General features: G+C 44.2%; 1 protein-coding gene across 1 annotated transcript; it reads right to left on the reverse strand.

The window, feature by feature from the left end:
• On the reverse strand, nucleotides 1–27,030 carry LOC107374851 (homer scaffold protein 1). Its single transcript, XM_015943134.3, has 9 exons — nucleotides 26,799–27,030; nucleotides 13,064–13,220; nucleotides 10,208–10,339; nucleotides 10,053–10,145; nucleotides 6,311–6,453; nucleotides 5,628–5,787; nucleotides 5,443–5,553; nucleotides 5,274–5,354; nucleotides 1–415 (listed from the first exon to the last, which is right to left on the reverse strand). Exons 1-9 carry the CDS (start codon nucleotides 26,801–26,803, stop codon nucleotides 227–229), a joined length of 1,071 nt encoding a protein of 356 aa, XP_015798620.3. The 5' UTR covers nucleotides 26,804–27,030; the 3' UTR covers nucleotides 1–226.
• Between the last annotated feature and the right edge of the window lie 276 nt (nucleotides 27,031–27,306).

A 27,306-nucleotide genomic window follows, 5' to 3' on the forward strand; every position in this document is an offset into this window, starting at 1 on the left:
AAGAGACGGTTTTCCAGACTGGAGCGGGGAGGAGGAAGGCTTCACTTGGCTGTTTGTAAACAATCCGAGTGTTGACGAAGCAAAGTTCGTGTTCCGCTGATGCTTGAAGTCGAGTGTAAACTCAAGTGGTGATGATGTGAGTGCCGTCGTCTCTCGAGCAGCCCTGTGAGTGCCGGCTGCTGATGCAGGAGGTGGTGATGGGGAGGCGAGGGTGCCTTTGGTCCCTCTAGCTTCCCTCGATCAGCTTGGCCAGCGTGTCACGCAGCTCGGTCAGCTCAAAGATCTTGCTGTCCAGCAGCTCCAGGAGAGAGCGCAGGCTCTTCTGATAGGCCTCCCTCTCCAGCTGGGTGCTCTTCAGACGCTGCTGCAGGTCGCTCAGCTGCGCCTCCAGAGTCTGGTTCTTTGATTCTGTGTCCTGAAGGAAACAGAAACACATTAAAGGTCTAGGTTTCCCTTAAAGGAATGAGTTTTAGGATCATCTAACGTTGGGAAACGGGAGTTAAAGCAGGTTTTTTCCCCCCACAGTGTACATGTGTCCAAAACCAGGGGCTGCATCCCTCCAGGTCTGCATTTTAAGGTCGATTACGTCACAGGGAAGCAACAAGGCAGTCAAAAATTGAAGGATCCTCAAAATGCATCCTGATTGCCTCAAATTTCAGGGACATGTCTGGTCATCACTGGCTAGCTCTATCCCAGGATTCACTGTAGGGAGGAATACAGTTTTGAAAGGTAGGAGATGCTTTTCTGGAACATTTTTCACCGTATTGCTTGAAATGCTCTTCACACACCGATGGAAACCAATAAGATGTTTGGTCAAAAACGTACAATTGTTAATGACTGGATCCTGATCCATCCATCAAACTGCCCTCTGACCGTCCCTCCCCCCATCGGCACACATCCCTTTGTGTGCACCAACCACAGGAAGCAAAGCCAGAGCTGGGCTGCCTTAGACTAAAAATCCAGAAGGAGCCTAGCAAAAGCAAAATGATTTTACTTTACAGGTCAGTCTAGTCACACTTTATTGGAGCTTCAGCAGGTCTACCACTGGCCTCAGCACTTTTGTTTCTTGCCAATCACATGACTATGTCATGTTGTCCATTGTCCAAAAGCATGTGGAGGCAGTTTGTTGCATTGGCGCGCACGTGTGTGTGTGTGTGTGTGTGCGTGCGTGCGTGTGTGAGTGAGTGGATCCAGCAGATGGGAGACAGTTTGGGTCGGATTCTGGAAGTTAAGCTAATTATCTGTGAAATGGATTTTTGCTTGCTAATGCTAGTTAGCTGTGATAGCGTCTTGAATCGGGTTGAATCAGTGGCCGACGTACATCCAGTGATGACATCTCAGTAAATGTTAAATCCTTCTACATAAACTTTGTTGGAGGTGGCATCAAAATTACACAGGCCACGCCTTCTTATGAACAATGGATCTGATTGGCTCTCACTAGTTGGAGCCCCTCTATGTTTTTCCAGCATTTCAGATTTCAGATTTATTGGCAAGTAAAAGTACATTTACAAGGAATTTAGCTTCGGTAGATGTTTGCTCTCTAAAACATACAACTACAATAAATGAGAATAAAAATACATAAAAAACACATAAGAACATGTACACACACATATACACATGTATACACACATATTCATACACACACACTCATATCCATAAGCATACTGAATAAGTATAAAAACTATAATAAAAATATGGTAAAAGAATCTACAGATTCAGGAGAGAAATGGCTGAAGGAAGGAAACTGTTCTTGTGTCTGGTAGTTTTTGTGTACAGTGATCTATAGCGCCTGCCAGATGGGAGGAGATGGAAGAGAGTAGATGCAGGATGTGTGGCATCTTGGACAATATTCACTGCCTTTTTCCTGGTCCTGCTGATGTACAGTTCCTGGACAGAGGGCAGCTGGGCACCAATGATTTTTCCTGCCATTTTTGTGGCTGACCCAAACCAGACAGTGATGGATGAGCAAAGTATGGATTCGACTGCAGCAGTGTAGAAGATGATCAGCAGCTCTTGTGATAGGCCGTACTTCCTTAGTTGCCGTAAGAAATACATCCTCTGCTGAGCCTTTTTGAGGATGGAGTTGATGTTTGTTTCCCACTTCAGATCCCTGGAAATGATAGTTCCCAAGAACTTGAATGAGTCCACCATTGACACTGGGCTGTTGGATATTGTGAGGGGGGGCAGCACCGTGGGAAGCTTCCTAAAATCCACAACCATCTCCACAGTCTTAAGGGTGTTAAGCTCAAGATTGTGCTGACTACACCAGACCACCAGCCTCTCAACTTCTCATTAAGCAGACTCATCACCATTCCGGGTGAGCCCAATGACAGTGGTGTCATCTGCAAATTTCAGGATTTTAACAGCCGTGTCTTTAGAGGTGCAGTCATTGGTTTACAAAGAAAAGAGCAGTGGAGAAAGGACGCGCCCCTGTGGTGCACCGGTGCTGGTCAACCTTGTGCCAGACGTAACATTGTTCAACCGCACATGCTGGCTCCTATTTGTCAGGAAGCTGGAAATCCACTGACACATGGCAGGGGAAACAGTGAGCTGAGAAAGCTTTGAGGTGAGGATTTCTGGTATAACGGTGTTAAAAACAGAGCTAAAATCCACAAACAATATCCTTGCGTAGGTCCTTGGTTGATCAAGATGTTCCAGGATGGAAGTGCAGCCCCATGTTAAATGCATCATCCACTGACCTGTTTGCCCTATAGGCAAACTGCAGGGGATCCAGCTGGTGGCCTGTGGTGCTTTCAAGATGGGACAGCACCAAGCGCTCAAAGGACTTCATGACTACTGATGTCAAAGCCACGGGTCTGTGGTCATTCAATTCGGTAGGGGAGGATTTCTTAGGTACTGGAATGATAGTGGAACTTTTGAAGCATGATGGAACCTCACACAGCTCCAGCGATCTGTTGAAAGACAAGTGCTAGTTGGACAGCACAGGTCCTGAGGCAGGAAGGAGTTACTCCATCTGGGCCTGGTACCTTCCATAGGTTCTGTCTCCTAAAGATGTTGCAGACATCCTCTTCATTCACAAGGAACGCAGCTTGTGATTTAGAGGGAAGAGGAGTAAGAGTTTCCAGGTGAGCGGTGGCGGCTGCAGCTATGCTGGAGTGGAGGAGGGGTGTGACTTTCCTTTCCTCAAAGCGACAGTAAAAGCCATTTAGCTCCTCAGCAAGGCCAAGATTAGCATCAGAAATGAAAGATGGTCTCGTGTAATTGGTAATGTGCTGAATGTTTCTCCACAATAATGTGGGGTTGTTGGCTGAAAACTGGTTTTTCAGCTTTGCTGCATACTTAATCTTAGCAGCTCTGGTCTTCTTAAGCCGGGCGGACACTGTGCAACTTTTTCACTCGTAGCACTCAGCTTCAGCTCAAACTGTACGACTTCCTCGCCGGGCAGATCTCACGAGCCATGTGGTCACACTGTACGTCTGGTAGCAACACGTCGGACCTAAAAATATGCTAAAAATAGCAGTTTTTACACAACACGTCAGACTTTTTTGTCTTGTTTTGCCTGTTGTCCTTCGGGAGTGCTGCAGGAGGACACACAGGGATTTATGGGGGTTGGACGAGGAAAACGAAATAAAGAAAGTAAATCTGTGTTTTGTGATCAGTTTAATTTGACATGAACACGACAAACACGCTTTCTTGACAATCTTTGTGAGTAAAAAAACGTGTAGAAACAAAAACGAACAACGTGTGTTATTAGGGAAATAGCGGGCGAGCGGTGTTGATGCATGCGCCGTGAGCGGTTCTGATACATTTTGGGTCGCAGCTGCTCGCAGGGCCGCTTCAACAGTGCGATACCCTCACGAGGGACGAGCAAAATATTAAACACGCCAGAAGTCCGTGCGAGCTCACGATTGCTGATCGGTAGCTGGTCACGTGGTGTTAACCGCCTCTCGTAACCCCCCGTACACTACACGACGCTCGGCGCAAAACTCGCCTCGACATTGTGGATTCTCGCACGAGTGGAAAATCTGCTCAAAAAAGTGAAAAAGTCACACAGTGTACGCCCGGCTTTAGTCAAAGTGTTCCTGAGTGATTTGTACAGAGGCCTGTCTCCTGCCCTATAAGCTGCTCCTTTGCCCGTCTCAACTGGCTCAGTGTCGCTGTAAGCCATGGCTTGTTGTTATTAAAGATGCAAAAAGTCTTTGTTTGCACACACGCTTCCTCACAGAAGATGATGTAGGATGTCACAGTGCCCGTTAGCTCGTTCAGTTCGTCTCCGCAAATACTCTCCAGTCTGTACAATCAAAACAGTCCTGCAACTCCTCTTTTGCTCCATTTGTCCATTTCCTCAGTCCCGATGGCTGGCTTTACAGATTTTAGTTTTTGTTTATAAGTGGGGATAAGATGAATCAAATTATGGTCAGAGAGGCCGAGCGCTGCACGAGGGACAGAGTGGTATGCCCCTTTAAGAACTGTATAGCAATGATCCAATATGTTTTTGCCTCTAGTCGGACATCTGATGTGCTGTCTGTATTTCGGTAGTTCGATTTTAAGTTTAGCCTGATTGAAATCACCCAAAATAATGAGCACTGAGTCTGGGTATTTGTTCTCTGTGGACGTAACTTGATCGGCGAGAGTCTGCAATGCAACACTCACATCTGCTTGAGGATGTATGTATACTCCAATTAAAATGAATGAAGATATTTCCCGCGGGGAGAAAATATTGTCTCCAAGTTTGAGCTACAATGTTTACTGAGAGCTGTAGCGTCTGTACACCAACATTCATTAATGTAGAAGCAGATTCCACCTCCTTTCGTCTTCCCTGATAGCTCTTTTTCCCGGTCTGCGCGATGTAGACAAAACCCGGGCAGATATAATCCATTATCAGGAGTCAAGTCACTGAGCCACGTTTCCGTAGGGCAGCAGAGTGTGCAACGTCTCTATTAGTCCTGTTCAGAAGGAGCAGTTCGTCTGTTTTACTAGGTCGGGATCGAACGTTCGCTAGGCGTATTGCTGGGAGAGGCACACGAAATCCCCGCTGGCGGAGTCCCACCAGCGCCCCTGCTCGTTTACCCCTCCTGCGCTTCCTTCTCCAACAAACAGTAGCAGTTCCTCCGATCAAAACTTCCAATAAACTTCCTGGGTCCTCAAATTTTTGAAAATCCATCTCTGTGATTTGTTGCTTGATACACAGTAGTTCTTCCCTACTGAAAGTAATCGTTTTGTGTCGCTGATTTCCAAAAAAACAGACAAAAACAACACAAACAAATCTCCGGAAAGACCTACGCGGTTTCTCGTTACAGCTCGTTACTCGCCTTTAGTCTGTGTGTGAGGGTGTCTTTCTGAAACCTGAGCTCATCGGCGTTCTCCACCTCCAGTTTAAGACTCTCCAGCTCCTGGAAGCAATTCATGAATTCTATTCATAAATTTCTCTTTATATTTGAAGGTCTATCTTACTGTTTTAGTTGAGCTGCTCTGTCTTACCACTTCTTTGGCCTTTAAAGCCATCTCCAGCTCTTCTATTGTTCTGTTGAGTTCTGTTTTCTGAGATTTGATCACCGTCGCCTGGCCGCTCACACACTCCAGCTCCGTCACCTGCAGAACAAAGAACATCCGTCTGTCCAGAGCTGGTGGAGCTACAGGAGCTGATCCTGGACTGTGAGGCGTACCCGTTTGTGTAGCCTCTCTGCCTCTTCCTGGTAGGCTGCCAGCTGCTGCTTCCACTGTTTAACGTTGGCCGTGGACTCGAGCAGAGCTGCCGTCAGTTTGGCGTTGTTCCCCTTCAGCGCCGCCAGCTCAGCCTCCCAGTGCTTGCTGATGCTGGAAGAACTGGAGACACGAAGAGTCCAAACAACTCAAAAAGTCAGATGGTTTTGTACACGCTAGGGTTCCTGAACTAACGGGATTATCGCGGTCATCAACAGGTCATCTGCTTACTGGGGGACAGTGGCTGGGGAATTCAGATGCTGATAAAATAAGTTGCCTAAAAATAACAACCACCAGAAATAAGTATGTTAATTCAGCAGAAAACAGTTACCATGGAAACTTGATTGAACCATCGACAAAAAGGTGAGGTTACAAATACAAGAGACTGCTGAATAAATATAAACCTGCCTTATGTGAAACATTCAGTGTTATTGTGGCCTAAATTTGGACCAAATTTTAATTTGCAATGAATCTAACCAAAAGCTGTTCAGATTTTCAAAATAAAATAAAACCATGATTCCGGGCACTTGCTGAGGTCTGGTTCATTTACATTCAGGGGAGGGGCTTAATAGGAGTACTGCAGCCAGCCACCAGGAGGAGTTTTGGTTCTTTTTGATTTACCTTCTACACGCTGGCTGTGACTTACCTGTGAGAGAGGGGCAAAGCATTCTGGGAAGGCTCTGCTCTGGCCTCGGTGTGCTGAGGCGTTCCTGGGGGGACTCTGTTCTCGTCTGTACCATTGATGCTCTCAGAGGTCAAAGGTGACTGCAGATCACCTGGAGCAGACTCCTGTTGTGACAAATTAGTGAAAAAGGATCGGAATCAAAAAAACATTTTTTATGACGTTTTCAAAATTTCAGCAAATCCAGAGAAGCAGTTACATCACTGGAGGTTTAATGTGGAAGCGGGTCATCAGGCTTGTGGTTATGCTAAGCTAACATCTAAACAGATTGTTCTAAATCAGCTGAAAAACAAAACCAAGAGCATCCTTTATGTTCTATGGTTTGATGATTAAATACAAGATTAAATAAATTATGTTATCGGGTCATTTGAGGGCACGACAAAGGAACTGGGGGGTCGGATTGATCAGCTTCTCTTGGTGGGTAATCTCATTACCAACAAGGAAGATAGAACTTAAACACAGACAGGAAGTGATCAAACCCAGTAGGGTTAAAGGATGGAGGAGAAGTGTTGGATTATGGGTAATTGCATCTGCTTTTACCTTTCTTTTCACAGGCTTGTTGACTGACAACACATTCCTTCTTACAGCGCCACCCTGAAGAGGAAATGTTAGGAAGAGCAAAGGAACCAAACACGGGCCACAAATGGTTACAGTCTGTGTGACAACGTAACGTAGGCGTGAAGCAACTAAAAACAAAACTCACTTCCATTCTGATAAGGGATGTTCCGATATAAGTTTCTCACTTCCGATATGATACCGATATTGCAGCCTTCAGTATCGACCGATATCAATCTGATACGATATCAGCACAAAAACATACTAGCTTTGCTCCTGTTTCTTTGCCTGAGTTAACCAAACTAGTTAACTCTATGAAGACCTCTGCATGCCCCCTCCACATCTTAACCTCATCTTTGTTTAAAAGTGCTTTTCAGTCCATCAGTTCCAGCGTGCTCTCTATAATTAATGCTTCTCTGGTTTCTGGTCAGGTCCCTGCTTACTTTAAGAACGCTGTAATCCACCCGCTTCTTAAAAACCGAGTCTCGACCCCTCTCTCCATAGCAGCTTCAGACCCATCTCTAAACTTCCGTTCATCTCCAAGATCTTGGAAAAGGTTGTGGCTAAACAACTCACAGCTGCTCTTGATGAACATAACATCTATGATAGCTTACAGGCAGGTTTTCGTCAAGCTCATTCTACTGAAACAGCTCTTCTTAGGGTCTCTAATGACCTTCTGACTCACAGTGATGCAGGGGACTGTTCTGTTCTGGTCCTGCTGGACCTGACTGCAGCCTTTGACACTGTTGGCCATCACCTGCTACTGGAGAGGCTGAGAGACTGGGTAGGCCTATCAGGAACTGCTCTGGAGTGGTTCTCCTCTTATCTCTCTGAGCGCTCCTTTTCTGTGGCCATCTCCAAGTTTAGGTCCTCCACCACCTCTCTTACCCATGGTGTCCCACAAGGTTCTGTGCTGGCGCCTCTACTCTTCCTCCTCTATCTGCTTCCTCTTCAGCACATCCTGAGCTCCTTCAAAGGAATCTCCTACCATCTTTATGCAGATGACATCAAACTGTACATCTCCTTTAAGCCCCATGAGATGTCTAAGCTGCAGCTGTTACACACCTGCTTAGACTCTATCAAAACCTGGATGGCTGGGAGCTTTCTTCAGCTGAATGAAGATAAGACTGAGATCCTCATCTGTGCCCCAGACAAGCTGGTTCCCAAAGTCAGAGACTCTCTTGGTCAGCTTGCTTCTCACACCAAACCTTCCGTCAGGAATCTTGGTGTGACCTTTGACCCAGCTCTCACCCTGGATTCTCATGTCAGTTCTCTTGTTCGCTCTTCCTTCTTCCATCTCAGGAACATTGCTAAGCTGAGTCCCATTCTGTCCCGCTCTGAACTTGAGACAGTTCTCCACACCTTCATCTCCTCACACTTAGACTACTGAAACTCTCTTTTCACGTGTCTGAGCAGAACCTCCCTGAATCGTCTACAGGTGGTTCAGAATGCCTGTGCTCGGCTTCTGACCAAGTCCTCCAAACACACCCACATCACCCCGCTTCTCCTCCAGCTTCACTGGCTGCCAGTCAACTTCAGGGTTCATTTCAAGATCCTGGTTCTGGTCTTTAGAGCCTTACATGGACAAGCACCATCTTACATTGGTGATCTTCTTAGTCCCTACACCCCCAGCAGGCCCCTGAGGTCCAGTGATCAAAGCCTACTGGTTGTGCAGCACCAGGCTAAAGACCAAAGGTGACAGATCATTTGCTGCTGTGGCCCCCAGACTCTGGAACTCTCTCCCCCTGAGCCTGAGATCAGTGGACTCAGTGGTCTCCTTTAAAAAGCAGCTGAAGACTCAGTTGTTCAAGCTGGCTTTTGTATGACCTTCTTCACCACTCTCTCTTTATTCTGCTCTCCCCACCTATTCCACCTTCCTCAGGATCCACTGATTTCCCTCTTTCCTATTCACTCTCTCTCATTCTTAACATTTTGTTTTTAATCACAATTGTCTATTTTTTGCTCATTTTGAATATATTTTTAACAATTTTCTAAATTCTTTTTTATATTTTTACATTTTTTGTTTTTGTGAAGCGCCTCATTATTTTTATCTTGAGAGACGCTATAGAAATGAAACTTTCTTCTTCTACTTTCACCTGCTTTCTCGTGTGGAATGTATGAAAGGCTTGATCAAGCAATATTACTCCATTGGGGAACAAGAGCCAATAACAGTAGATATGAAAAAAATAAAAAAGACAATTTTTTTAACCACTGGTTGCAAAAAATGTGAACCTACACTTATATTGGAGATTTTCGACGCAGTCCGATATTATTCCGATACAGTTTTTGGGCCGATATAGAATTACTTCGGATATCGCTATCCGAACGGGACGTCCCTAATTTTGACCCTATATCTCAGATTGTGTTAGCACTTAAGCTACAATGGCCCTGAAGGGTTAATGAAATACTAAAGCAACAAAGCAATGACCAAAGCTTCAACACGACAAAAAGCCTCAACAGGAAAAACGTTCAAAACACAACACCAAAAGACCACCATGCAACAAAAGGTTGCAACCAGATTATTACACGTCTATGGTTGCAGCACAACCTGAAAAATGACAAAAGGTCAGAACACAACCACAAAAAAGCCAAAACAAGGTGGCAAAAAAGTCGCAACCAAATGACAAAAGCAGAAACGCAACAAGAAATCCACAACAGAACAACAAAAAGTTGCACCACAACAACAAAACTACAACAGAAGTTTACAGTACTACAATGAAATAGCAGCCCCACGGTAGTGGGCCCTGTGGTCCGAACACTGTCATTTTCGTTTTTGGCCTAGCTAAATAATTACCTTATGAACAACGCTCCTGGAAACACAACGACCCTAACAGGGCTAGACCGAGCTGCCCCGCGTGTAAATGCGGCTTCTGTGAAACTTGGACATTTTGGTGTTTGCCTAAATTGTTTAGCTGCCATCTTGAATCAGGTCAACTTGAAAATTGAAAGATTTATTTTTGCCCAGCGAATATTTGGTGGACAAAATATACTCAACAAAAAGGTATAATCGAGTCTGAAGTATATCCGGCACTGCTGTTGAATAAAGCTAATGCAACTAGTCATTTTGGCGGGTTGAATACATTTTTGTAACCATTTCTGGCATCACACAAAAAGCCAGAGCCTTTGAATCTGAACATCTGGATTCTGTTACCTGAGAGGGGGTGCTGGTGAGCTCCATCTTCTCCTGAGACTTCTCTTTTGCTAACCGTGCAGCTTCCTTGAACTCGGCGAATTTCTCTGCAAACTGAAACCACAGAAGGTGACTCAGAGGCTTATGCTTCATTTAAGTCGTTGGCGTGTTCTCACCTTGGCCAGGTGGCTCTCGGACGAGAAGCCGAGCCCGTAGACGGTGTTGGCTCGGCTGTCGGCCCACTGGCCAAACTTCTGTGACGTCTTGGTGAACGTCATGTTGGGGGTGATGGTGCTGTTTATAATGGCCTGTGGAGGACAGAGTACCGTGTGAACTCTGGTCCTCTAAACAGATTAGATCGGTATAATTAACACACTTTAAATGGCTGAAATATTCCTTTAAAGTGAATTCAGTTCACCGCCATGGACGTCCATCAGACTGCTTTGGTTACCTCTGTCTTTAAAGTGACAAAAATTAATTACAAAAAAAACCCTACAAGAATAACTTCTTTACTACATTTCTTTAATATAAAGCATCAAAACTAGTTTTTTGATTTGTTCCTAAGAACAGAAACTTCAGCAGCTAGGTTTTTGGACCACTAGAGGGCAGCAGAAACTCTAAATATGAAGTATGACATGAATGATTCTGCAAACTTCAGTATTTTTTACACACGTTGTGAGCACCACATGTGAGCACCTGCCTCCTGTTTGCTGGACGTGGAGCTGTGAGAAAAAGCCAGCTCTGAAAAGCTGAACCAACGTCCAAATGCCATCTCACCATCACCGTTTCTATCAGACCATCAACTGGGAAACGCGCTTCCTCGACGGCATTCACATCAAAGTTCACAGAGCAGCCTGCTGACTCATCGTGTGTGACATTTGTCTTTGGGTTTCTCTCCAGACGTCGTCTGGATGATGATGTCCTCCAGCTTCGGCCCACGCGCTCGCTGCGCTTTCCAGCAGAACACAGCTAACCCGCTGGTTCAACAGCAGCGCCAGTCAGCCACAGAAGCTCTTACATAACTCCAGCACCTCTCATGAGACTAAAATAATCTCTGCCACGTCCATATGAGAGGCCCGACTGAGCTAAAGATAAAAAGTCCATCATGAATACTGAGTGAGGAAGTATTGCAGAAGACCTCCGGACCCATCAGGTCACCCAACAAACTTTCGTCCGTTCTACTGATTTGTTTTTACTGCTGATGCAATGTTTAGGATTGAGACACTTCTCTCATTCTTTGATAATCCGTATTTCTTTGGGGGGGGGGGGGGGGGGGGGTGCACACGAAAACTGTTTATTATTTCGTATGAGCTGCATGGTAGCACAGCTGCCTCTCAGGTTGCAGGTTTGAATCCCAACTGCAGCCTTCCTGTGAGGAGTTCTCCCCATGCCTGTGTGGGTTTCCTTCACAGACTAAAAACATGCCTGTCAGGTTAATTAGAGAGGGATGGCTCGCTCGTCTCTGCTTGACTCATTTTTAATACGTTGGCACCGTCTATTTTCTACCAGACGCTTAGGCAGGAGAGAGGTGTAGGAGACGATGTTCATGTTCAGCCTGCATGAAAAGCTCAGATTATGAACTCAGTGAAGTTGACCTTCAGGGAATTTACTAAGATGTCAGCACATCACGACTGTTTCAGTGGTGAGTGATATCACTGATCACCATCAAAAGGAGATCAAAGCAACAAAGTTTTTAGTATTTTCTTTTCCTTCAGTTCTGTTTCACTGACAACTCTTCTAAATGTCCAAAAGCTGGTTGTTTCACGACGTCGGCCAATAAATCTTCCTACTGAGGCCTAGTCCACACGTAGCCGGGGTTTTTTAAAAACGAATATTCGCCCCTCCAAAAACTTGCATCCGTTTAAAAAAAAACTGTCCACACGTACCCGGATAAATATGTTGTTAAGGACATGCCAGACCTGTAGGCGGCAGTACTTCCCCCGTGCTTAACCTCGTCCTTCGTCTGTGGTCTTCCGCAAGGAGCAGTAATTCCGCTTGCAAACACAAACAAGCAGAAAGCGCTTGGACAATTGATAAAGCGAGCGCAGCTCTGAGGGCATCCATGCTGTCGGCTAGTGTAAACACAGGTCGCACACGTGATGTCAGCATTTTTTGTCGCGGAAAGTGACGTTGCGGACCTTAAAACTCCGGTTCTGTCTGTCCACACGCAGACACCCAAAACGGAGAAAATGCAGATCTTCACTTTGGCCGGAGTTTTTAAAAAGATCCGTTTTCATGTGAAAAAACTCCGTTTTCGTGTGGATGACAGGCCAAAACGTAGAAAAATATCTACGTTTTGGCAGATCCCCGGCTACGTGTGAACAGGGCCTGAGTTACAACCAATCAGCATGAGTTAAACACTAGTCCTGCCTACTGGGAAATTTCAGAGGACACATCGAGAGGCAGGTGGTTGTAGGGCATAAATCACTGGTTTGATCCTGACACCATATTATACCGATGCGGTGGAAATCTCAAATTCAGTCACAACAGCATTTTAATTTGACGTCACCAACATGTTTGATGTCCAGGAACAGGTGGAAAACAACATGTCAGCAGAACTTCTAAATGAAGCTATTTTAAAAGTAAAAGTGCATTTGATAAATAGTTTTTCTATCAACTCTTGCATTTTGGATCGATGTCCATATAATCGACGTAGATGGATGTATTGTTACACTCCTACTTGGCCGGGTCCTAAAATGGCCCAGTGAAACGGAGACATGCACGTACAGCGAAGGACCGGAAAAGTTACCAAGAAGTTCCGACAGTGGAAATGGGCCTATTCACTGCTGGAGTTAGGCACCAGCCCCCACAACTCCACTGACGAATAAACGGTTAAGATAGACTATCGCATTATATCTGCTGCTGTGACAACACAATTTCCACCTGGGGGTAATCACAAACATCCTCAAACGTTTCCCATAAGTCTCCGTCACACTGAACCCCTGTGATTTTAAAAAATCAGCCACAATCCAGCAGGTATTTGCAGGGTCTTGATGGGGTCCTGAGAAGGCGATAGGCTTTTTATTACATACCTTAGACCCATCCAGACTGATGATCCGATACACATTCCTGGTGCTGTCGAAGAAGTAGGAGACGGTGACGGCGTGCTTACTCGTGGGAACCCAGTTCTTCTTGGTGCTTGGGTCGATCTGGAAGACGTGGGCACGCGTGCTAAAGATGGGCTGCTCACTGCACACACACACACGCACACACGCACGCACACACGCACGCACAGAGAGAGAGGAACAAACTGAGAAGGAGGGAGAAAAGATCCAGGATCTTAATAAAAGACATTAGCTCTGACATTCCTGACCTTCACCAAGGATGGAAAACATGCTTTGATTACTCAAACATATAAATCAACATTTCAAAATACTGCTGGACAATAACTGTTAATCTCTTCAACCTCTCCTTCGCTGTTCTTGAACATAAATGATCAGAATAAATATTCTCACACGTCTGGCTCACGAGACAAGCCAGACGTGTGATAAAAAATGTATCTAAAAACAACTAGTTAGTTACATCTTAGCACATTAATCCTTTAAGCCTCCACACACACACACACACACACACACACACGCACGCGCGCACACACACACACACGCACACGCACACGCACACGCACACACACACACACACACACACACACACAGTTCAGCTACAGGCTGTGTTAAAGGCACAATACTGCTTGAGAGTTTGCAGCCATGCTAGCAGCTAGCAGTGCCTTGAGTCAAAGTAATGCAGTGAAATAGACCATGTATGAACACACACACACACACTAGACTTATTTTTATTTTTTTAAACACTTGCGAAAGGCGAGGGCCATAACTGTCACTGTGGTCATCAAAGGATTGTCGTCTAGCCGTGCCTACACCTCGCTCGAGACGATCCAGACTTTCCTGTATTTCCATGATGGAATGGCCCACCCAGCGGCAAACCCTAACTGAACAGGGGCATTCCATCTATCTCCAATAAAAAGACCCAGCTCGTTGGAAAGCATCTCCTACTCTAGAGCCTGCAGTCCCCGAACCCTACTGTACTCTCTTTGTGCACTTCCCCAAGCTTGCCCTTTATTTCGCCAAGACAAGTCAAGTAATGGTATGGGAATTTTGTCGGTCAGCCTCTAGTCACATCTACTAGTGCACAATAAAATAATAATAAAACCTTAGAAGTGGTGTTTTAACGCAAACACTTCATCAATGGCAGGGTATTCAATTTATAGATCACATGATTAAAGGTAGAACAGCAAATTTTTAAAAAAAAGCTAGCTTATACATTATTTTTATGCCTCTTAACAACATTCTTACACAGTATAGCTATAAATGGATTGTGGAGATTAAAAAAAATGATAAACTAAAAAAAATATGATGTGGTTCGCTCACATTTGCCTAAAAATAACACAGCTTGAACCAAAAGCTACAACTGGATCATCTGGTTGTCGGTCTCATCGAACCATTACCATTACACTCATTACTCGCTTACGTATTCAGCAGCAGAACACCACTGGTCTGATGTTTACCACTCAATCATATCAGAGCTGGAGAAATAGCTAGCTGCTACCACAAAACACCAGAAATTATATTTCTCGGTACCAAATGTGAGAGCAAGTGCTCACCAGGCCTGACCACCAATGTGTGTGCTCACGTGAAGGGAAGCAGTGATGCCTAAGATGACCCGGAGGCAACCTTTGCCAACATACAGAGATCAGCAGCCACTGGATGGCTTCCAAGCACTGCTATGGATGAAGAGCTCACAAGGCCTTGGATTAAAAGCAAATCGCTATATAAGCGTTGGCACTGTAACTGGTCATAACCAACAACAATGCAAAAGAGATGATTTCTGTTAGAGATTCTGAAAGGGGAAGTAGCATATAGTCTGGACTTCTCCGTTTGGCCTGCTTTCCCTGCAACCCCGACCCGGATAACCAGACTAGATTAGGACTTTTCAAATTAATCCATAGATTCACACTGGTCTGACGATGTTAATGAAAAAAATAAAGCAGGCAAATGAGGTGGAAAGTTACTGTCCTTGATTAGGCCGTTTAAATTGTGTCAGTTTAAAACAGAGTCCAGATGTGGGGACAGAAAACAGAAACTTCAATGAAAAGAAGTGATGAGCCACTTTGGTCTCACCTTAAACTCAATCCTTTCATGGTATTAATGAACAACGGTGGCCCACCTTCTTCAGATCAACCAGAAGAAATGACACATTAGCTACAGCAACAGCACAATGGTATAAAGTTATTAAAGCCAGAACATGTTTTCACATTTATGTGCTAAATATGCTATTTACCATCACGTTTCCACCATAAACAAGCTAAAAAAAAAAAAAAAAAAAGAGCAGACAAACATGTAGCTGGATGACTTTTCTGAATGATTATGTTTGACAGCAAACATCTGCACATGAAGATCCTGACCGGGCTGACTATACATAAATTAATGCAAAGTGCACTTGCAGGACATGTTCTATAAATACTCAATGAAGTCTGAACTGGAAGGTTGTCCACACACAGGCTGGGTTTCAAAATTTGATGCTATAACATCCATGTCACCCAAAGCCTTTCATAAGGTTACAAACAAACAAAAGCATTGGTACAGTCGTGTTTATATTTCCAATAGACTGTTTTAAACATTTCTATGATGGCTGTAAAATGGAAGGGTTACCAGGAGAGGCATCTTTATACGTTTTGGTTACTGTAGATATCTGTATCCTATGTAGATCATATTAGACAGATGTCACAGCAACATGCAAATAAGTCTCCACCTTCCAGCTTGTGTTAGATGTAGAGATGGATACCGCTGAGATCCTTTGACTCAGAAATACTAAATGCTAAACACTATTTGACTCAGGAGGGAAAAAGGCCTTAATGGTTTTGATTTTTAAAAGTCCATGCCAATCGACTAACCAATCGTGATGGTGGTACAGGTCGCTTCAGTGAATAGTGGCTGTAGTTGCACTAATAAAAGAGAAAAAAGGGAAAAACGGCAAAACGCTTATAGTATTTATGCGGCCTTGGCCCCAAATCGGGATAGATAGTGGGTGGCAAAATTGAAAAAATAAATAGTCCAAATGCTAAAAGTAAATGGTCTGTATTGATATATTGCCTTCTAGAGTCCTACAACCCCGCAAAGAGCTTTACAACAAACAGTCATTCACACTAACACATCGGTGGTGATGAGCTACATTGTAGCCATAGTCGCTCAGGGGCACGCTGACAGAAGGAAGGCTGCTGTACACTGGCGTCACCGATCCCTCTGATCACCATCAGCAAGCTAGGCTGGTTAAGTTTCATGCCCAAGGACATAACAGCAGACCGGACACAAACCTACAACTCTTCAGTTACAGGGCGGGCACTTATATCCTCTGCCACTGTTCCACATAAAAGTAAAGACATTCATGCATGAGATGTGTTTTCATAGACTTTAACAAAGTCTAAATTGTAGTCTAAAAAGCATCAAAACACACCATTTAACATATAACACCTCACTGCTAGAGTTGGGCGATAAAACCTTAGCGATATGTATTTCAAACCTTGATAGATACATGAGAATGGGTCAGAGAAAACATTTGATATAACAACCAGATGAATAGCCAGTCACATTATGTGTTTCTTTGTGCTGGACCAATTGTGACTGGGATAGATCAACATGGCACAGTAGCAGCAGGAAGAGCTAACAGCTAAAGTTTGTGTGGCTTTAGCCTACTTTAGGTATCACTTAGGAAAGACATTGCTAGAAAAAACAGAAAAATAAGAACCGGGAAAGGAAAAGACGTAGGACACAGCAAAATGAATTTGTTGACAATAAGGTAGGGGTGGGCGATTTGGTGAAAAATCCTATTACAATAGTATTTTTCATTTCTATCCATCCATCCATCCATTTTCATCCGCTTATCCGGAGTCAGGTCATGGGGGCAGTAGCCTAAGGCGAGAGGCCCAGACTTCCCACTCCCCAGCCACTTGGGCCAGCTCTTCCAGGGGAATCCCAAGGCATTCCCTGGCCAGGTGAGAGACGTAGTCCCTCCAACGTGTCCTGGGTCTTCCTTTAGGTCTCCTCCCAGTTGGACGTGCCCGCAAAACCTCACCAGGGAGGCGTCCAGGAGGCATCCTGACCAGATGCCCGAGCCACCTCAACTGGCTCCTTTCGATGTGTTGGAGCAGCGGGTCTACTCCGAGCCCCTCCTGGATGACCGAGCTTCTCACCCTATCTCTAAGGGAGAGCCCAGCCACTCTTGGGAGAAAACTAATTTCGGCTGCTTGTATCCACGATCTCGTTCTTTCGGTCACTACCCAAAGCTCATGACCATAGGTGAGGGTAGGAACATAGATCGACCGGTAAATCGAGAACTTCACCTTCTGACTCAGCTTTCTCTTCACCACGACAGACCGGTACAACGCCCGCACCACTGCAGATGCAGCACCAATCCGCCTATCGATCTCATGCTCCCAGTTTTCCCTCACTCGTGAACAAGACCCTGAGATACTTTAAACTCCTCCACTTGGGGCAGGACCTCATCCCTGACCCGGAGAAGGCATTCTACCCTTTTCCGAATCAAGACCATGGTCTCAGATTTAGAGGAGCTGATTCTCATCCCAGCTGCTTCACACTCGGCTGCGAACCGCTCCAGCGAAAGCTGAAGGTAACGTTCTGATGAAGCCAACAGGACCACATCATCTGCAAAAAGCAGAGACCTGATCCTCCGGCCACCAAAACGGATGCCCTCCACACCTTGGCTGTGCCTAGAAATCCTGTCCATAAAGGTTATGAACAGAATCGGTGACAAAGTGCAGCCTTGGTGGAGTCCAACTCTCACTGGGAACGAGCCCGACTTACTGCCGGCAATGCGGACCAAGCTCTGACACCGGTCATACAGGGACCTAACAGCCCGTATCAGAGGGCCTGGTACCCCATACTCCTGGAGTCAAACGCCTTCTCCAAATCCACAAAACACATGTAGACTGGTTGGGCAAATTCCCACGCACCCTCCAGGATCTCCCTAAGGGTATAGAGCTGGTCCAGTGTTCCACGGCCAGGACGAAAACCACATTGCTCCTTCTGAATCTGAGATTCAACAATCAAAATCCCAGCTAGGCACCAGAACATCACTGTGTCGATGCTCAGACGTAAGTAACACTGAGCAGCTCTAACGTATACATTTTCTTTCTTTACATCCAACAGCAAACTATTACGTGAACCTATAGAAGAAAACACATGCAAAAATAAGTGCTCTTGTTTGGAAACATTTGGTATTGTTAAATGGCTTAAAGTGATTATCATCAAAAAACATTGTGAAAAGAAAAAAACATGTAAACATATATTTTGTGTGTACCTAAATATCTAAATGAGGCAAACACTTGTGCATACAGAGTTTTATTCAAACCACTCAAAGATAAAGTTACCAAGCTGCAGATTGTACTTGCTGTGTACAGGATAAACAACCCAGCATCAAAAACTGCTGCTACGTTGTCATGGCAACGGCCCACGTGACAGAGGGCTGGTCATGAACCGTGAACATTCTCCAGCTCCACGGCCTCTCCGTCCCACGTGCTCTCTCGTCCAATCTGATCCCAGTGTTCCCGTCAGTTAACCCACTCAGAGAAGGAGGAGGCTGAGCCCATAATGCTGTTCAGCAGGCTTGGCTCCGTCAGGAAACACACACAGCATGCTCAGTACTAACTGGGTCCAGCTTGGGTCAATGCAGACACCACAGAAAAGTCTAGTTTGACCTTAAAAGGGATGGACCAACTTCAGATATTATTGGTGTAGCATCATGAAGGTCCTCTAATTTGTGGCAAAGGTCACATTTTCCCAGCTGGGTCAAGCTGGGTCAGACTGTAACTTTCAGTTCCACAGATTAACCCAGGAGCCCTGATGTCTAAAGAATCATCCTTTATCTGCTGCTGTTCCATCCCAGAAGAAAGACACTTCCAAGTTCACAATAATAATTAAATAATAATATTAATAAACTCTGTGACTTTATTACTGTTTATGATAATCATCATAAATAATCACTTGGTTCAGTATAAATGTATTTTAATCACTGAAATGAATTATTATGCTTTGGGTATAATTATGATTATGGTTGATGACAGTAATGTGTGTTCAGAAAATCAGAAGGTCAACTTCCACTTATCCATCTAACACAAAGTTTATCCAGAGTAAAGGGTAACTGCCATCACATGTTTTTTTGACTCATGACCAAAGTTTTCTTGCTCTGAGAGGGCGTGTTCTGAGGACTTTGTAAAACTAACTTCCAGCAGCTTTCACACCAGTTCGTGAATCAGAGGATCAGGAACGGCCGTCCCTGATGCCTCCACCTGCTGTTCTGTCACGCCGATGAGAATAGCTACGAATAAACTTAAGCTGTAGCCAGCTGACGCAAAACTTCTCAGAGTTATTGATTTTTGAGTTAAGTTAAGACGAGAAACTCCTTCAGAGTTAAGCCAAACGCTTGACACTGTGCACCCGGCGACATCTCTGGACCAGAGGATCGGTTCACTAGCGTCTTCTCTACCGGACCGAGTACCCTGAGGTGAACAACATCCTCCTTGATCTCCGGATCCACACAGAGGGTCGTCTGTTGGGCGAGGTAGCACACAGAATGTGTTTGATGCTGTTTTCTCTAAGTAAACAACAGTTAGCTGCAAACCATCATTTCCAACCCAGAATGCGTTCCTCTCTCTGAAAGAAACCTTCTGAGAAATCCATTCACGCATCCAAACTCGTATTTTCAATTTAGCTTTCATTCAGTCACAGGTTTGCTTTTAAAACAAGTTTAATATCAAAACTGTTAAAATTGTCATTAAATTGTCATCCATGAATTGTCATTTCTAATTGTCATTCAAATCGTCAAGTTTTAAATTGTTAGTAATAAATTCTTCATTTATAAACTTGCCTCATTCTTTGAAATGAAACACAGAAAGGTATAAATATTTCTGGTTATTGCAAAAGCAACGATTCCTAACTTCTGATTCAAAAATAAACTTTTGCTATTAAATTTAATTATCTTAAATTAAACATTAATCTTTGGATTAAAAATAGACCAAACAGGTTGGTGTATGAACTTTATAAGTATCCTGGATATTTATAAATGATATAAGCTTCATAGATTAATCTGCTTGGTCATTCTCAGAATTAACAAGTGATAACAAACGGTGTTGATTCTAGTATGTAGTATAACCCTACATTGGTTTCTGGAAAAGGTTACAAACTCTCAGCTCTTATATATCAAGAGTTCATACCAGGAAGTTCCCACTGAGATTTTAAAAAACCTCTTTTTTATAGACCTGACCAAGATGCACAGCAGCAAGCATCAAAATACAGATACAAAGATTCAACAGGCCAAACAAAGGAATAAAAAAACCTACACATATCTCCTGCATTAGCTTCTGATAAAAAATAGATGGTGAAATGCTAGGATTTGAAAACCCTCACACTGTGATGTCACACTAAATTTGTATACATGGCCTCACCCATCTTAGCTCGTGCCCGCCCACAGGAAGGTTTTTTTTCCTGCAGCAGGGAGAGAAACAGAGGCGAATGGGTGTTTCCTAATTTCAAGGAAACTCGCCTTGATGCCTTGGTCCTGCCCCGGTTCCCCAAGACATCCGTTCTCTTCTCTAAGTTGTTAGGTTTGCACCATCTACAGATATTTGTTGTTCATAACCGTTCCACAGAAACCCCACTTGAAAATTTAAAGGTGTTGTTCACTTGTCTAATCAAACATTTGCAGTGGTCTCAAGTAGGAGTGAATGCCTTGTAAGTCGTACTCTGGGTACAAAATCTAGATTTAGAAGATTGCCAGATCAGAGGACAGCTTCAGACGGCAGGATTTGAAGTCTGACTTCCTGATATTTGGACATCTTACCTCTGATTGGATAACAGAATCTCAACTCTACCACTGAATCAGTTCACTCTGGAAAATTGATGTTTTATCTCCACAAATAACACAAGCCTGAAGGAGCTTCTGCCATGCTGTGGAGTAGGGCTGTCGCGGTTGAGGAATTCCTCCTGCGGTGATTCAGGGTGGCTTAATATTGCGGTGTGCGATATTATTGCAGCCCTTTTTTATTGCAGTACTATCTAAACATAATGTTTACACATTTAAAAAAGGTTAAAAATTGCCGTGCCTTCTTCAATAACGCTTTACTGAATGCAGATCAAAGGGCAGTAACAACACAAATCGCAGTAACGTTTGTTTCTCCGACAGTCGGAGTCCGACTGAACTTAAAAACAACAAAATTCAGGAGGTTAAACGTTTAAATGCAAATTTGGCTGCAGCATCTAACAAATAAGAAACAAGTCCCCATTTTGTTTAGTTGTTTAAAATCAAGCATAAAAAATTACATGTAACGGGCGCGCGCGCGCCAGGGGGCGGGCGCACTATCATTTCACTTTCACACACACGAATGACGGTGCTTTATAGCTCGGTCACGTCCTTGTTACCCACAAGGAAAACCAGCATGTTAACCAGATACGGTTTGAGAGAGGATCTGAGAGGGGTGGCAACATTTCCAGCAACACTGAAAACCCTCTCGGATGGTGCGTTCGTTGCACTAACGCACACGTACTTGCGTGCGACTCTGCCGAGCAAAGGGAATCTCTCCCGGTTGTTGCTCCACCATGTCAGGGGGGTTTCTTTAGGGTGGGTGCATTCCTCCTGCAGGTAGCGAGTGAGCTCCAGCTCGGCTCAAACTCTCTTCGGGACGGTGGCAGAAGCAGTGCTTGTCCGGGACTTCAGCAGGTCTCCGAGCGTTTATTATTATTATTTTGCCGCTGGTGGCAGCTCTGTCTCGGCCAAGGACTCTGGCTGCGCAGCAGCTGACGTACTGAAAACCAAAGTGCTCCCACAGGAGCGAAGTAACGTTTCGTTTTGATACCAGTGCAGCCATCCTTCTCAACATGCATCATTGAGTTGAACCAAGTTCAGTAATCGCGGTGGCCCATGATGCAGCGCGGTGGGCTTCTTCATATTGCGAAATTTCATTTTTGCGGTTCCCGCGACAGCCCTACTGTGGAGTTGCTAATGCTAACAGTTAACTTCCACCAACCGAGATGGTCTCTGCTGTTTCCTGGACGCTAAACCAACAACAGCCTTTCCTGTCATGAGTCAAGATGGGTGAGTCCATAAATGTTAAGTGACAGTGTGACATAGATCTGTCAGGCTTTTCAAACCCTAAAGTTTCACCATCTATTTTCTATCAGAAGCTAATGCAGGAGATAGGTGTAGGAGACTATTTTCATGTTTAGGCTGCATGAAAAACTTGGTGATCGATTATAATCAGAAATAATCATAAACATTTTTTTGGGTGTTCCAAACCTTTAAGAATTATCTCTCTTATGGTGAATGACATAACTTCTACAAAAAAACATAAGCCTGAACTTGTTCCGCCATGTCGTGGAGTTTTTCTTTAAACATCTTTGGTGTGTTCTTGCTGTGTTGAAATTCTAATTCCATCTGCGGCTGCAAACGGAACTCTGCAGGTAAATAAAACCTTTCTGTGTTTTAAAAAGAACTAAAAGATGGAATGTCGTGGAGTTGCTAATGCTAACTATCAGCTTCTACAAGCTGACGGTCTCTGCTCTCTCCTGGCTGCTAAATCAAAAATAGCCTTTTCCGATGAGAAACAAAGGTGGGCGGGGCCACGAATACAAAGCTTCAGAGAATTAGAAGAGACTGGATTTTTCTGAGCTGAACATTTTACCATTTATGTCCTTTTTCTGACTCGTTCACATTAGAAAAAGATAAAGTATTACGTTTTTTCAATGAACGAGATATTCTTTTAAAATTGCATTACAACTAAATTCCCTTCAGGCACTTTGTTTTAATTATTTCATTCATGTTTGGAATAAAATTTTTAAAAAATCACTGAGATCTGACAAAACCAACAAACAGGACATGACATTTAGCGATATGAACAAATAAAGTCAGATATTAGATAGAAAACTATAAATAAATTAATTATGTGTTTTATGTAAACAGTTTCTCTTTAGTTTATCCTTGATATAATATAAACACTAGTCCATCTTGAAACCTGCTTTTACTCACGTAACCTGGACTCAGACACAGGTGAAAACATTAATGAAGAAGAACAACAAGAACAAAAACAACAACAAGAAGAACAAGAACAAGAGAGTGTACACTTGGAATTTATTGCAGACTGGATTATGAGCCTTGAGAATTACTGAGGATGAGGAGGTTAGCGATTCACTCGGCTCCTCCTCCAACAACAATATGAGAACAAATCACAGGCTGCATCATCTGCTTTCATCTGGAGTTAAGAACTGGGTCGCTCTCCATACATCTGCAGCTACAGCTGCAAAGCAACAGCCACTTTAAAATGATCCATCTATCTTTGGTGGGAGCAAATTGAATAAAACAGATATTTTTGTCCCTGAAGCACCGGAGCTAAATGTGTGCTGCTCTGCCGTCAGAAGCCCACTTAATTACAGACTAATCTTTTAGTTGCTGTGGTTTAAAACGCTCCTATATGGGCTCCATGATGGGGATTTATGATGAGCAGCTAATGCCACCAGCAGCAACAGGCTGTGGCTAATGAGGATTAGCTCATGAAATAAGAAAATTTAGATGTATAAATATTTTACTTTAAACCAGTGACCATGAAGGTAAGGTTGAATTGTCATATAGAAAATTAAATCTGGACTTTCTCAGCAGTTGCACTTCACACACGCAAACGCACGCATGTACGTACACACCCACGCACACACCTGATCTGTGTGTTTTCCATAGAGGTGTGAGAGGACAAAAGTGAAAAGCCAAACATTTCCATCATAAATTACGGTTTACAAAACATCAGGAACAACAAATGAGGATATCAGATGGCACTTTTTGTGATCTGTTTGCCTTCTGTGGGAAAGCAGTAGCTCAGGAAGGTTGCAGGTTTGATTCCCACTCAGAACAGAGAATGCTGCTGTTGTGTCCTTGGGCACACTTAACCCACCTTGCTATTGGTGGTGGTCGGAGTGATCGGTGGTGCCAGTGGTCGGCAGGCCTCACCTCTATCAGTGAGCAAGTGTGTGTGAATGGGCTGCTGACTGATTGTGCTGTGAAGCGCCTTGGGGGTTGTAGAACCTTAAGAAGGTGCAATTTTTATTTTATTTTACAGTAAACAAAAGCATAATTTATGATTATTTAAACTGGGGGCGTCCAATCCTAGTCCTGGAGGGCCGGTATACATCATGTTTTAGTGGTTTCTCAACTCCAACACGCTTGATTCAGTGTCTGAATCACCTGTGCAGCAGCTCATCCGGCTCTGCAGAAGTCTGTTCATCACCTGCTGATTGAAAGCAGGTGTGTTGAAACAGGGTTAAAACTAAAATATGCTGGATAGCAGCCCTCCAGGACCAGCATTGGGTGCCCCTTATGTAAACAATAAAGGTTTAACCAACGCTCATGACCTCAGAAAGTACATTTATACTTCTGTTGTTCGTATGATTGGTGTCAAAGTCATAATTATTAAACAAAAAACGATCCCAAGTTCACATTTTAAAGACAAGGTGTACCCCAGAGCAGCTGTGGCTACATTGAAGCTCATCCCTATCAGCATGTGAATGTGAGTGTTTGTGAGAATTGATTCACTGTAGTGTAAATTGCGTTGGAGTCCTTTGACTCTGAAAGGCACTATATTTCCAGACTATAAGTCGCACTTTTTTTTTCATAGTCTGGCCGGTCCTGCGATTTATATACCAAATTATGTAGGCTATACCGCGCTGCTGTGGGCCGGCTCCAGACCAGGAATGAGCTCCCCTGCCCCGCTGGGAATAAATAACACACAGCCATCACCTGCTGGAGCCTGCTGTGCGCCGTTGCGTACTGGATCCGGCCTTCAGCTCCTCTGTCCCGCCATCACCTGCTGCAGCCTGTGGCGCGCTGCTGCAGGCCGGCTCCGGCCAGGAATGAGCTCTCCCCACCCGCCGGGAGGGTTTGAAACACCGCCATCCTCTGCTGGAGACCGTGGTGCGCTGCTGCGCCCGCGTTGTTTATTCAGTTATTGTTACCGGTACTTGTCTTGCAATGTGAAATGCTTGGTCTCAGATTTAGTAAGAAAAATAAAATTTCCCCCCAAAATGCGACTTATAGTCCAGTGCGACTTATATATGTTTTTTTCTTCTTCATTATACATTTTATGGCTGGTGCGACTTATACTCCGGAGCAACTTATACTCCGGAAAATACAGTACAAATGCGGGTCATTTATCATTATCACATTTAAAAAATAACAAGAACTGTTTCTCAGTTAACTTGGCCTTTAAAATAAATCCTATTTATTCCCATTTTAAATGTGTGCAATAAGTAAACGCTACAATTAATAAATACAATAATTATGTGTCCCAGAAATTCCACAAATGTAATGTGTCTATTTTTAGTCAGATGAGCTTTAATGTAGAGTTGATTGATTTAAAGTGGATTACATAAAGTAGTTAAAGTACTTAAAATAAAACTTGGATTGGTGCTGCGTCTGCAGTGATGCGGGCGTTGTACCGGTCTGTCAGGGCGAAGTGAGAGCTGAGCCGGAAGTCGAAGCTCTTGATTTACCGGTCAATCAAAGTTCCTACCCTCACCTATGGTCACGAGTTTTGGGTAGTGACCGAAAGAACGAAATCGCAGATACAAGCGACCAAAATGAGTTTTCTCCGCAGGGGGACTGGAGAAGCTTGGTCATCCGGGAGGAGCTCTGAGTAGATCCGCTGCTCCTCCACATCGAGACGCCTGGACGCCTCCTTGGTGAGGTTTTCCGGGCACGACCAACCAGGAGGAGACCCAAAGGAAGACCACTGAAGAGACTATGTTTCTCAACTGGCGAGAGAACGCCTTGGGATTTCCCCAGAGGAGCTCACCCAAGTGGCTGGGGAGAGGGAAGTCTGGGCCTTTGTATTCAGATCATTTGTAGATGAATCCCCAAGAACAAAAACACTCACAATACACCAGGGAGAGATGAAAATGAAGGACCTCCAGCCTCTGCCCATAGTGGAGGATTTTCAGCTCTTGGCCTAAAATATAAACGTCTAGGAAGAATGAAACTGACAAAGACTCAGAAGAAGAAAAAAAATCGGTATCTCCAATACTGACCCTAATTTAACTTGGTATCAGATCAGAAAGTACATCAGTGGTATCGCACGTCACTAATTTGCATCATGTGCCTCTGGTTTGTCTTTGTTGTGCCATCTTCACTTGAGCAGACTTTTTAAAACTTTAGAATTATTTTCTGTTTTTTAAAATATCCCAACAGTTTCAGCTAGAAGGGGCGGAGCTAGTCACTTGTAAACTTAAAAAAAATGTTTGTTCTTGTGAAGCACCTAGTGATTCTTATCTTGAGGTGCTATACAAAATATCATTATTTCTTCTTCAACTGCTTACCATTCAGACATAAATGTGACACGTGATAAATAGATTTTAATCATTTCTGTCAGATTTGTTACTGGATTGTATTGTAGCAGCTGCTTGGAGATGAACTACGCGGTCTCCGTTTTATGGCAACAAATTACTTCTCACAACTTAATTGTTATAGAAGCCTTCCATTAAAAAAGCTCATGAGACAGAGACAGACAGACAGAAAGGCTGGCACAGACATCAGCTCTTCATTAGTTAGCTGAGCAGCTAGCCAGCCCAGCTGTGTTTGCTGGATTGGCAGCTGATCGCAGCTCTACTCGGTCTCCTTCACATACCTAAACACACAGTCACCCCAAACGCTCACATGCCGAGTTAATGCTTCACACTTCGTCCAGTGTAGTTCTAGTCAATGACTTACCCCATTTCTGCTGAGTTCCGATGCCAAGTTGACTCGAAAACGATCCCGTTGGTGGTGCCTTGTATGCGGTTAGCTGCTGTCGATCCGCTCTCTCTCTAAATAAAGCCGCTCTGATCGCTGTTGATTCACAACAGTGGAGCCACTCAGCTGTTTTCAGTCCGACATGACTCGGTGTGTTGTTATGCCCTTGGGTACATCCCGCTGACTGGATTCGTGGGAGCACAACCTGTCGGTGCAAGCATGATGACCGACAACAGCACAGCACCCCCGGTGCTAGTCGCGGCTACCGTTAGCTCTATGAAAACCAATCACCTCGCTCACCCAGGATTACCGCGTTAGACTGACAGCAGAGGGAGCCTGATTTATAACACAATTAGGTTCGAGTCGAACCTATTAAACCAACAAAAACAAATATCAAAAGGCAGAATGCGTTTTCCCGCTGCTGGCTGTTTAATAATAAACAGGGTTTAGCCATTTAGCGTTAGCTTACAAACTAGTGATAGCTGGT

The sequence above is a fragment of the Nothobranchius furzeri genome, chromosome 6 (genome assembly GCF_043380555.1).
Source record: "Nothobranchius furzeri strain GRZ-AD chromosome 6, NfurGRZ-RIMD1, whole genome shotgun sequence".
NCBI classification, from domain to species: domain Eukaryota; kingdom Metazoa; phylum Chordata; class Actinopteri; order Cyprinodontiformes; family Nothobranchiidae; genus Nothobranchius; species Nothobranchius furzeri.